Source organism: Pseudophryne corroboree, chromosome 10 (genome assembly GCF_028390025.1).
Source record: "Pseudophryne corroboree isolate aPseCor3 chromosome 10, aPseCor3.hap2, whole genome shotgun sequence".
Classification (NCBI taxonomy): domain Eukaryota; kingdom Metazoa; phylum Chordata; class Amphibia; order Anura; family Myobatrachidae; genus Pseudophryne; species Pseudophryne corroboree.
In genome coordinates this window covers 29,659,470-29,672,576 of record NC_086453.1, presented here as the reverse complement: position 1 = coordinate 29,672,576, position 13,107 = coordinate 29,659,470, and the positions used below count along the sequence as shown (strand labels likewise).

The 13,107-nt window shown below is 41.6% G+C and overlaps 1 protein-coding gene across 1 annotated transcript; it reads right to left on the bottom strand.

Annotated features, from left to right (window-relative positions):
• Positions 1-4,059: 4,059 nt before the first annotated feature.
• LOC134966840 (C3a anaphylatoxin chemotactic receptor-like) lies at positions 4,060-6,454 on the bottom strand. Its single transcript, XM_063943887.1, has 2 exons — positions 6,426-6,454; positions 4,060-4,930 (listed from the first exon to the last, which is right to left on the bottom strand). Exons 1-2 carry the CDS (start codon positions 6,452-6,454, stop codon positions 4,060-4,062), a joined length of 900 nt encoding a protein of 299 aa, XP_063799957.1.
• Positions 6,455-13,107: the final 6,653 nt, after the last annotated feature.

Here is a 13,107-nt window from a genome sequence, read left to right as displayed (position 1 = left end):
GTACTTAGTACTTCCGCCCTCACTGTGTGGCTATGATGCGGACAGGGAGAGTACCCATTGTTATTGGCCCGCTTATATGGGCTGTGTGTGGGATGAGAAATGCCCCGGTAAATACCTCCTGTCAGTATTGCTGTCATCGTTGGAGGGCCGCATCGGCGGTGTCCGCTGGAAGAAGTGTCTGGGCGGAAGTCGTTACCTTCACTTCCGCCCATACTAGGCTCCAGCGGGTTGTTATGGTTACTGTGTCTATTACGTATGGGGGCCGCGATCGGCGGTATACGCTGGAAGAAGTGTGTGGGCGGAAGTCGTTACCTACACTTCCGCCCATACTAGGCTTAGGCGAGTTGCTATGGTTACTGTGTTTCACTTGTAAGGTGAAAGAACGGACGCTGTATTACGCTGTAGGCGGAAATGGTCTGCTGTGCTTAAATCCTTATAGCTGGGCACAGTAGAGTTGTTGAGATATACATGTGGGTCAATAAACAAAAAACACAAAAACAGGGAGGGGGGGAGCGGTCAGGATGCTCCACCCACCTACTTGCTGAACTTGGTAGACATATTGTGTCTAAGTTTAATTGTGTGAAAAAGGGCAAATAGTGACGCTCATGTTCATTTAGTTGGAAGGGGGAATAAAATATAGAATATACATGGTGTAAATCTGTAAAAAATGGTAAATTATAGAAGCAAGGATGAGTACATATATATATATATATATATATATATAGGATAAAAATATTGAGGAGGGGTAGGTAGTTTTTAGAAAATGTGAGAGATGGGGGGAATGGTTGGGAAAGTGAAATGAAAATGAAGTAACATGGGAGGAATGAAGTGAATGATTGATGGGTGTAAAAGTGTGAGATGCTTCCCTGGGTTGCCAGGCCACCATTCCCTGCTAAATCCAGCTGCCTAGGGTGTCCGGACCAGGACTGGGACACTAAACCCACAAAGATCCAACTCATCTGGAATACCACTCATCCTTTCATAATAGGAGGATACCGCAATGCAGTGAGGATCCCACAACACCCTCGCCTGGGTCTGAGACCAACAAAGGGACAATCTCAAGGGACTACACCTCCAGCGGCTTAAAGTGGTAACAACTTATGTGGGACTGTATATTTGGTTCATTCTTCAGTGATACATCAAATAATTCCCTGCCAGTCCATATAACATTAGGAACGGACTATACCCTAACGGCAGCAGTTAATACTATTGATTTAGCATATGTGTGGCCACAATATGATTTATTATACGGTCTATTATATGGTTTAATATGTGCTTTTTAGAATTATGTTTTATTAAATTGTGATTAATTTTTCACTCAAACCTTCAATTGAATTCATTCCATTGAGCGCTGCTATCTTATCTGTGTATTCTTTCTTGTGATATTCCCAGGAACCTGGTAGTGATGGTGAGATATGACTGTACTATGTAACTTTATATACACGGAAGTATGTGCTTGTACAATAGTGCCTGTGGTGATGCTAAATGGGTGTGTGGACAGAAGTGTATGCTGTTGGACATGGAGGAGGGAAAAAGGGGGGGTGAAAAAGAGGGGGGGGAATATACTTACCTTCTCCCCGCTGACAGGCTCCTCGTGCTGGCATCTCCCTCTCGGTGCAGGCAGTGAGGTGAGAAGGAGGAGGAGGTAGGGGGAGCAGGGAGCTGCAGCAGCGCTATGTCATTGCGGTTCCTTCATCCCAGCATCCACAGCAGCGCCAGGCAGCCAATACGGAAGAAGAGGGAGATGCTGCAGCGGCGCTTGCTACGAATGAAATAGCGCTGCTGCGGCTTCCTGCTCCCCCTCCCTCCTCCTCCTTGTCCGTTGCCCGGCACTGGTCTCTTCTCCCTCCAGCGCGGCGCACGGCGCACACAGCAGAGGCGGCATGTAATGAGTCAATTTGACTCATTACATGCCGCTGGCCGTGCGCCCTCAGGGCAGCTGCACTGTGTGCCAAGCCCACTTGGCACACACGTAGTTACGGCCCTGGTATAAGGTGTATATGAAACATAAATGAATTGTGTGAATGTAGACACACTTTGTTTAATGCCTAAAGTTATAAAAAATATTGGCTAAAATTACCTTCAAGCTGTGTGTATAAAGTGTATATGTAACATAAATGCATTCTGTGCTTAGATTTAGGTCCCATCGCCATTATATCTCATTATGGTATGCAATTATTCCAAAATACGGAAAAATCCCTTATCCAAAATACCTCTGGTCCGAAGCAATTTGGATAAGGGATAGTCAACCTGTATTTACATTTTGCATATTATTTTACCCATCGCATTACAGCGTTTTAAAGACACATTGCCTGCCATAATAAACAGTATTGCAGTTTTAATATTCCTTGGTACACACAGGAACAACTTATCATGTACAAAGTCACTATGCTTAAAGTAAGCCAACTATTTTAGCAACTGTTGCTAGTATTTATTAAAGTATAAGAATCCACAACCGAGTAATACATTGCATATATTATACTGTATCTTTGGATGGTACTATTTCTTAAAATTCAATATGATTTTCAAGTAGAGGGAAGAAAGGGATCTGGTCAGGATCCCAGCTGTCGAAATACCGACGGTGGAATCCCAACCCTATTTGGAATGCCAACAGCAGCCTCCCAAATAGGGACCCGGATGAGCTTGTGCTGGCCCAAATGAAAGGGGAGCAGTGAAGGGGGGAGAGGGGAATGGGAAAGTTAGGTTATGGGGAAAGGGGTTGGGGTGGTTAGGTTTAGGCTGTGAGGTGAGTAAAAATGTATTATGTCCATGTATGCAGTGTGTGGGGCCAATCAGATGGATTGATGTCACCTAATTTGATAATTTTGTTGCCGCAATGCAACATGGGAGTTGCAAGATGAGAACACATCCATGCCCTACAAGTGCCCACATAACTAGAGGGTGCTCCAAACTCCAGGGGTCAGCACTGGCAGTGGACACACATACCTAGAGGGCTCCTCACGGTATTATTACTATTGTACCCCAGACTTGCAGCACTTCCTACCTATGAGCCTGCCATAATAACCCAGATACAGATGGGCTGAACCGGGACAGGAGGCACAAGTTCTGGTGAAGGTCTGGGATATAGCGACATAGTCTGATTTGGAGGAATTCTGGAGATTCCAGTCCCCATCAGGCTTTAATGCATAGTTCAGCAGAAGCCACAGGTTGAGCATTGGTTGGTCTCCACTGCTGCCCTATGGACAAAACTGGGGCATGGGTCATTTAAAAAATGTTCAGGCAAGCTGACAACTGTTGTTCCACAAGTGCCAGCATGCCGAGCCCACGCTCTATTCAACCTACAGGTCACCTTTAATGAACATTATAAACTGTTTCCACTAACCATGCACCCACCACCAGGAGTGTAGGTGATATCCTTGGGATCAGCCCAGTGATGGTTGTTGAAAATTAGGGGGAACCCCTCACTCCCCTTATCCCTCTATTTTCCAATATTAGATTGGGCTCAGAGGTCCAAGGATGGTTACTTTTTTAAGGGGGGAAGGGGGTCTACTAACTCAGTTTCTTTATCACCCCATTCCTTTTGGGTACTTTTTGGGGTGCAAGCTTTTAAGCACACATTACACTATGGGGTATATGTACTATAGTGTGTTTTTTTAGAAGTACAGATGTTCTTATCATTGTTGAATTTGAAGAATGAATACTATTTGGTACTAAACAGAAGACTCAAAATATCTTCTGTACGAGAATGATTGTTATTGTTTTTTTTAAACATTACTAGACACTGATGTCTTGTTTGTTTTTATGTCATTTGGATTATGTACCCAATTACTTATACTTCCGACTACTATACTAGTACAATTCCAAGTAGGCCAAAGTCTTGTACAGTATCTCCACTTTCAGAAGCAGGATCAATCTTATGTGTGTTCTTTAACTAAATGCAGATATTTCTTCTATTAATAACATGTAACAACTTACATTTATAAAGCTCGGCAGCGCATACATAAATCAAAACTTGTATAGCATAATGATGTATCTTTAATTAAAGAAATGCAGTGTTATGTCCCCCCCCCCCCCCCCCCCCCCGCAATTATGGTTAAATCAATCATTTAAAGCTCTTTCCAGTCTGGATGGTATTGAATGTATTAAAATGTCTTTAATGTTTTGGCCTATAAGGACATAGAGGATGGGATTGATGCAACTGTTGAAGTATATCAGCCACATAGAAATGGTAATTACTAAGTTATCCATAAAATAATTGTCTGTTATCAGTAATGGTAAAATGTGAAATGGAAATATACAGATGAGGAAACACAGTATGACGGCAGTGATAATTTTATAGGGTCGCTGTTTCCTCTTTGGTATTTTCACTTTTCTAAGTTTAAAACAAATTACACAATAACATATTACAATGACAGAAAAAGGGACAATAAACACGGCGACAAATCTGGAGAAGTCCATTTCATTATGATAAAAATAATAACCATAGTTAATAATTATATGAGGAGAATTTAAGACGATACTCACCACCCAAACTATTGCTGAAATGTTGCAGACACATTTGGGTGTTCTATAGGTTTTGGACCAAAATGGCCACATTATGGAGACACAGCGGTCAATACTCATGGCGGTTAAAAAATAGACACTAGTGCACATGTTTATAAACCATAGAACAGTGATGACTAAATCATAAATATACTGAGACACAAATATTTGTAATGGGATAGAGACACAACATATGAAGTCGGCAACAGCCAGGTTAAGGAACCACACAGCACTGACTGTCTTCATCTTAAATCCAGCGATCCAGATTACTAATCCGTTTCCTACTGTTCCCAAGAGGAAAATGATACTGTAGAAAAGGATTGTCAGAATTGAATATATTTGGATATATCTGTAGTCATTATACGATACAGTCCAATTAGAGAACGTCTGATTGTCCGAGAGATTATAACGCACAGCGGATGTCTTCCTGAAAGCAGATTAGAGTACAAACAGGGATATTATTATTTATCTTCTGTGTTTAAAATTTCAAAGTATTATGAAGGCAAAATAGCTCATAAATGTTTATTTTTCATTATTTGCATATTATTATTTATATTATTTTGCCCTTCATAGTACAGCTTTATTCATGCACATTTCTAATGCCCCCAAAAAATAAATATTGCAGATCTATTTTTCTTTCGCAGACAGGAAAATAAGTTTACTGGAGTTGTAGCTGTAATCATATGCAGATGATAGTATTGGCTCTTCCCCTGGTGTAGTAGCCTGCGCCTGAATGTGAAAGGGCTGAGACACCCACTTTTTCCATCTCTGTAGGCTGTAATAGTGGCAGTGATTCTTTACAGGCCACCACTGGTGCAGCATCTTTTGCTCCAATGACACCTCCACCTGCCCTATGGCAGGTGCAGTTACACCATCTGACTCTGGTCTCCTATGGCTGTGTCTGTGATTCTGAGAAGACAGTTGCTTTCCCTGATACTTCCTCACCACTTCTATAACAGTCCCATGAGATAGGTTTATTTTGTGTTCACTTCTAACCACCTCTTAGTGTAGCCCCTGATGAAGTGCCATTTCCTGTGCGATCAAATATATTTATTTGTTAGGTTATCCTAATCAATTTTATGTCTGACATATGTACATCTGTGTGTGGCTGAGCCTGTTTCTGTGCAGGAAGTGCAATGATGCAGCGGCTGCAGCTTTTTCTTATGCCAAAATCCATTGTGCTTAATCTGTGACTTTCTACCTTTTTAAAACTACTTCCTGGGTTTAAAGTTGCACTTGTTGTCTCTTGTACACTTTCAGTGTTTTTTTGCTGCATCTGGGAGATATATATATATATATATATATATATAAAAATAAATATATACTGTGTATATATATATATATATATATATATGATAGAAAAAACAGATCCTGAGCGCGCTCTGTTGGATGTATAGATATAGCGGAAGTCCTTCCAAGTAGGTTTATCTTATACTATGGATAATTGAATTTCTTGGGTTCCAAAAACTATTTTTGTGTTGAAACACCTATAAACTCTGTAATTCTGCATAAAGAGTATTATGATCAACCTTTATATAATTAAACTCATTGCATAAAAAAGAGGTAATGTTCCTTTAAAAATTGACTTCATGATCAGACTTTACTGAGTCCGCCTGGAAACTGAACATACGGATTAGTTCGGTACACTCAGTTAACATGCCTATTATTTTTAAAAGTAAAATAGTGTATCAACTGGTATATCCAGAAAGAGTCAATAATTGCTATGAGCACAGTTGTATCCAGAGGATTTCTCAAACTGCAACCATGTGTTGGGCCTGTCACATTTTCTGTAATGATCTCATTGAGCATTTTTTTACTATAACAACCATTCTTTACAATTATCTCTTTAATAGCAGCCTTTTGCTGCTACTTTTAATTTTCACCACAAGAGGGCAGTAGCTTTTATAAGTTTATGTACTTACCTACGCAAAGGCACAAATGGAATTTGCATGCAAGAATTCCAGAAGTCTGGATAAAAAATATGGTTTGCACCAGCACTTTACAGTTGATATGTTGTTTTAAAATGATATAACCAGATTGTTTAAATGGTGGTGAAGTTTGTAGGCACGTGAAGATAAAATCTGTATAACATTTGTATATAAGTATTTTTGCACTGTTATGCAATGCATATGTATCTTGCTTGATTGAATATAATCACTGATGACAGTTACCGTATGCACACATACAATTCAAGTAGCCATTCTTTCTGTTTCAGTGTGTTTCCATGGTAACCGGGCCGGACGGGTGACGTCACTTCCGGCGCGATGGGGGTCCCGCGGCCGGAGGTGCCGCTGCAGGACGGCAGCCGAGCACGCCAGGGAACACACTGGAGAGGAGGGTAAGAGGTCTTAATTGTTTTGTTTATTTAAACACTGTTTTGTATTCATGTGTGTTGTCTGAGGAAGGGGTTAGTCCCCGAAACGTCACAATAAAGGTTGCCCTGCGGGTTTTTTTCTTCACCTACATCACTTTTCCAAGTCTTTGAGTGCTGCCCTCTCCAAGGTAATATATATATATATATATATATATATATATAGCAAGCGATTGATGGCGGCACTCACCAGACTTGTACAAATTTCCTTCAAACTGTGTCAGTTTATTGAACCATCGGGCCGACATGTTTCGGGGGTATACCCCGTCCTCAGGTCCAGACAGCAATTTTATTCAGATTTTTGGGTGTCCTCAACACGCATAGAGTGGGAATAGAACCTGTGGCGAGCACAGCATGCAACCAAGCCCACTGCATGGCGAGCGCAGCGAGCCCGCAAGGGGTGTTGTTGCGATCGCTTCCCTGTCGGCATTCTGCTGCCAGGATCCCAGTGTCAGTATGCTGACCGCCGGGATCCCAGCACAGCCGGCATACCATACCCAACCCATATATACAGTGCATCCAAAAAGTATTCACAGCGCTTAACTTTTTCCACATTTTGTTATGTTACAGCCTTATTCCAAACTAAAATAAATAAAAAAAAATCCTCAAAATTCTACACACAATACCCCATAATGGCAATGTGAAAAAAAGTTTTTTTTTAATTTTTGCTAATTTATTAAAAATAAAAAAACTAAGAAATCACATGTACATAAGTATTCACAGCCTTTGATCAATACATTGTTGATGCAACTTTGGCAGCAATTACAGCCTCAAGTCTTTTTGAATATGATGCCACAAGTTTGGCACACCTACCTTTGGCTGGTTTCACCCATTCCTCTTTGCAGCACCTCTCAAGCTCCATCAAGTTGGATGGGAAGCATCAGTGCACTGCACAGCCATTTTCAGATCTCTCCAGAGATGTTCAATCGGATTCAAGTCTGGGCTCTTGCTGGGCTACTCAAATACATTCACAGAATTGTTCTGAAGCAACTCCTTTGATATCTTGGATGTGTGCTTAGTGCCGTTGCCTGCTGAAAGATGAAACGCCCCAGTCGGTTTTCATTCAGTATGTCTCTGTACATTGCTGCATTCATCTTTCCTTCTATCCTGACTAGTCTCCCAGTTCATGCCTCTGAAAAACATCCCTACAGCATGATGCTGCAACCACCATGCTTCACTGTAGGGATGGTATTGGCCTGGTGATGAACAGTGCCTGGTTTCCGCCGACCATGACTCCTGGCATTCACGCCAAAGAGTTCAATGTTTGTCTCATCAGATGAGAGAATTTTGTTTCTCATGGTCTGAGAGTCCTTCGGGTGCATTTAGGCAAACTCCAGGTGGGCTGTCAGGTGCTTTTTACTAAGGAATGTTTTCCATCTGGCCACTCTACCATACAGGGCTGATTGGTGGATTTCTGCAGAGATGGTTGTCCGTCTGGAAGGTTCTCCTCTCTCCACGGAGGAATTCTGTAGCTCTGACAGAGTGACTATTGGGTTCTTGGTCACCTCCCTGACTAGGGCCCTTCTGCCCCGATCGCTCAGTTTTGATGGCCGGCCAGCTTTAGGAAGAGTCCTGGTGGTTCCAAACTTCTTCCATTTACGGATGATGGAGGCCACTGTGCTCATTGGGACCTTCAAAGCAGCAGATATTTTTCTGTACTCTTCCCCACATTTGTGCCTCGAGACAGTCCTGTCTTAGAAGTCTAAATACAATTCCTTTGACTTCATGCTTGGTTTGTGCTCAGACATGTACTGTCAAGTGTGGGACCTTATATAAACAGGTGTGTTCCTTTCCAAATCATGTCCAGTCAACTGAATTTACCACAGGTGGATGCCAATTAAGCTGTAGGAACATCTCAAGGATGATCTGTGGAAACAGGATGTACCTGAGCTAACTTTTGAGCTTCATGGCAAAGGCTGTGAATACTTATGTACATGTGATTTCTTAGTCTTTATTCTTAATAAATTTGCAAAAATCTAAAAACGTTGTCGTTGTGGGGTACTGATTGTGTGTAGAATTTTAAGGGGAAAAATGCATTCCATTTTGGAATTAGGCTGTAACATAACCAAATGTGGAAAAAGTGAAGCGATGTGAATACCTCCTGGATGCACTATATATATGTATATATATATATATATATATATATATATATAGCATGCAGCGTCCGGCACTCCACACAAGTTAAAAAAGCAAATTGCCGGGTGCCCTCCTCTTGTTATGCAGAATCACAGAAAATTACAGGCGGCACTCACGGACTCACTCACAAAAGACCAAAAGACCGGGGACCCCCAGGTCTGCTTACAACGAGTTACCTGACGAAGGATAATAAATCTGAAATGTTGTAAGCAGACCTGGGGGTCCCCGGTCTTTTGTGAGTGAGTCCGTGAGTGCCGCCTGTAATTATATATATATATATATATATATAGAGAGAGAGAGAGAGAGAGCATAGGCGAATTGGCACTCCCTAAACAGTATCAAGCCTGCACCGGTGCCTTTTCCAAATGGATTGTAGAATAGAGAGGAAAGAAGGAGCGGCACTCGGCGTCTTGAGAGGAGAAAAGTGTATTAAACAACACAGCAAAAGAATCCTTTTGCTGTGTTGTTTAATACACTTTTCTCCTCTCAAGACGCCGGGTGCCGCTCCTTCTTTCCTCTCTCTCTCTCTCTCTCTCTCTCTCTCTCTCTATGTATATATATATATATATATATATATATATATATATAAAATAAACTAAGTGAAATAATTAAGAGCAATGAAATATATAAGGAAATGTTAGTAAATGTGTCGGATATCTCCAGAGGTGTAATCCAGAATCATGCAACACGATAGTAAACCATAAATGATGCTATTCAATAAACACAAAACATACATTTACTCATTTAATTAAAGCTGAGTTCAGGTTTCTTGTGATGGCCCTCTATCATATCTGACACATACTGACAAATACTTCAGTAATTGCACACCATGAACTATGGGCTAGAAACTCTTCTCATCACCATGATATGGTACACGGAGCAGATGGTAGCCAACATGGGTGTTCCTTTTATTTTTTATGAGGATGCAGTGGTGCTAACTACTTTTAATAACATTTTCTTCTGTCTGTATTATTTGAAAAAAAGAAAGACGAGGACCAGTGCTATGAATTTTCTAAATATAGAAAACAGTTAAGTCAATTATAGTGTTACCAAATGTTGCCCACAACATGAAATACAGTTTTGCTCATAAGTTTACATACCCTAGCAGAATTTGTGCTCTCTTGCATGTGTCTTTCATTTTTTCAGAGAGTTTAGTATTTCAGCTGAAGTTATTTGTTTTTTCTTTGCATCCCGAACAAATATCAGAAAATACTGGAGGGAAATTTGCACTCTGGGAAGATCTCAAACATGCAGTTCATGCAAGACAGCCCAAGAATTTACAGGAACTCGAGGCTTTTTGCCAAGAAGAATGGGCAGCTTTACCATCTGAGAAAATAAAGAGCCTCATCCACAACTACCACAAAAGACTTCAAGTTGTCATTGATGTTAAAGGGGCAATACAGAGTATTAAGAACTGGGGTATGTAAACTTTTGATCAGGGTCATTTGGGTAGTTTCTGTTGTCATTATGATTTAAAAAGAGTAAACACAGTTGTTTGACAATAAATGGCTTTACCCAACCACTAACCATGAGTGAAAGAAAAGTTTGTGAGTTATCATTCATATTCTCTGACAAATGGCCAGAAAATCACAAATTCTTACATCTATCTGATAGATTTGTTCGCGCCGCCGCCAGCCGCATGTTGGTGGAAGCGGAAATGACCAAAGCAGTGTATGGAACGCAACCACGTGAACAGAACGCGTGGTTCGGTCCTCCAATAGTGTAACATACTGTCATCAATCCCGGCTTTGGTCATTTCCGCTTCCGCCAACATGCGGGTCACCCGCGGCGGCTGGCGGCGACGGGAACAAATCTATCAGATAGATGTAAGAATAGACGGGATGGATGAGATGACACGATCCCGCTGGTAATATGAAGGGGTCTTTATGTTTTATGTTATATGTATGTATGTGTTTTGGTCATGTTATATCATGTGTAGTCTGTACCGGGTTTTATATGTTACACTGTGATTGATACTATATATGGGTGAACTATTTGTATCACTTGAACCTTGTCAAAGGTCCAATAAGGACCGAAACGTTGGTGGAATGATTGTATTTATGCCACATTAAAACCTTCGTTTGCTGCATGATTCAACTGGTGAGTGCACTCTATACAAGATTTCAATACATTCAAGGAGAAAAAGACTATGCCTTTGACCTAATGAACTTTGAGTAACACCCCAGCAAATTGTATTGGTATGGAGAGTGCAGACAACCCTCTCAATTTATATATATATATATATATATATATATACTGCTCAAAAAAATAAAGGGAACACTAAAATAACACATCCTAGATCTGAATGAATGAAATATTCTTATTAAATACTTTGTTCTTTACATAGCTGAATGTGCTGACAACAAAATCACACAAAAATGATCAATGGAAATCAAATTTATTAACCCATGGAGGTCTGGATTTGGAGTTACACTCAAAATTAAACTGGAAAAACACACTACAGGCTGATCCAACTTGGATGTAATGTCCTTAAAACAAGTCAAAATGAGGCTGAGTAGTGTGTGTGGCCTTCACGTGCCTGTATGAACTCCCTACAATGCCTGGGCATGCTCCTGATGAGGTGGCGGATGGTCTCCTGAGGGATCTCCTCCCAGACCTGGACTAAAGCATCCGCCAACTCCTGGACAGTTTGTGGTGCAACGTGGCATTGGTGGATGGAGCGAGACATGATGTCCCAGATGTGCTCAATTGGATTCAGGTCTGGGGAACGGGCGGGACAGTCCATAGCATCAATGCCTTTGTCTTGCAGGAACTGCTGACACACTCCAGCCACATGAGGTCTAGCATTGTCTTGCATTAGGAGGAACCCAGGGCCAACCGCACCAGCATATGGTCTCACAAGGGGTCTGAGGATCTCATCTCGGTACCTAATGGCAGTCAGGCTACCTCTGGCGAGCACATGGAGGGCTGTGCGGTCCCTCCCAATAAATGCCACCCCACACCATTACTTACCCACTGCCAAACCGGTCATGCTGGAAGATGTTGCAGGCAGCAGAACGTTCTCCTTGGCGTCTCCAGACTCTGTCACGTCTGTCACATGTGTTCAGTGAGAACTTGCTTTCATCTGTGAAGAGCACAGGGCACCAGTGATGAATTTGCCAATCTTGGTGTTCTCTGGCAAATGCCAAACGTCCTGCATGGTGTTGGGTTGTAAGCACAACCCCCACCTGTGGACGTCGGGCCCTCATACCACCCTCATGGAGTCTGTTTCTGATCATTTGAGTAGACACATGCACATTTGTGGCTTGCTGGAGGTCATTTTGCAGGGCTCTGGCAGTGCTCCTCCTGTTCCTCCTTGCACAAAGGCGGAGGTAGTGGTCCTGCTGCTGGGTTGTTGCCCTCCTACGGCCTCCTCCACATCTCCTGATGTACTGGCCTGTCTCCTGGTAGCGCCTCCATGCTCTGGACACTACGCTGACAGACACAGCAAACCTTCTTGCCACAGCTTGCATTGATGTGCCATCCTGGATGAGCTGTACTACCTGAGCCACATGTGTGGGTTGTAGACTCGATCTCATGCTACCACTAGAGTGAAAGCACTGCCAGCTTTTAAAAGTGACCAAAACATCAGCCAGAAAGCATAGGAGCTGAGAAGTGGTCTGTGGTCACCACCTGAAGAACAACTCCTTTATTTGGGGGTGTCTTGCTAATTGCCTATAATTTCCACCTGTTGTCTATTCCATTTGCACAACAGAATGTGAAATTGATCGTCAATCAGTGTTGCTTCCTAAATGGACAGTTTGATTTCACAGAAGTGTGATTGACTTGGAGTTACATTGTGTTGTTTAAGTGTTCCCTTTATTTTTTTAACAGTATATATATATATATATATATACAGGTTAAGCATCCCTTACCCAAAATGCTTGGGACCAGAAGTATTTTGGATATCAGATTTTTCCATATTTTGGAATAATTGCATACCATAATGATGGGACCTAAGTCCAAGCACAGAATGCATTTGGCGATGGGACCTAAGTATACACACAATTCATTTATGTTTCATATACACCTTATGCAGACAGCCTGAAGGTCATTTAATACAATATTTGTAATATTTTTTTTTTTGTATTAAACAA

What these genes read in the sequence shown, in the direction of transcription:
- LOC134966840 (XM_063943887.1), bottom strand. Translation starts at nt 6,454, where the DNA reads ATGCAAATTCCATTTGTGCCTTTGCGTAG. An exon ending in CCATTTGTGCCTTTGCGTAG is followed by an intron (nt 4,931 to 6,425) that starts GTAAGTACATAA and finishes ATCTGCTTTCAG; the next exon opens with GAAGACATCCGCTGTGCGTT.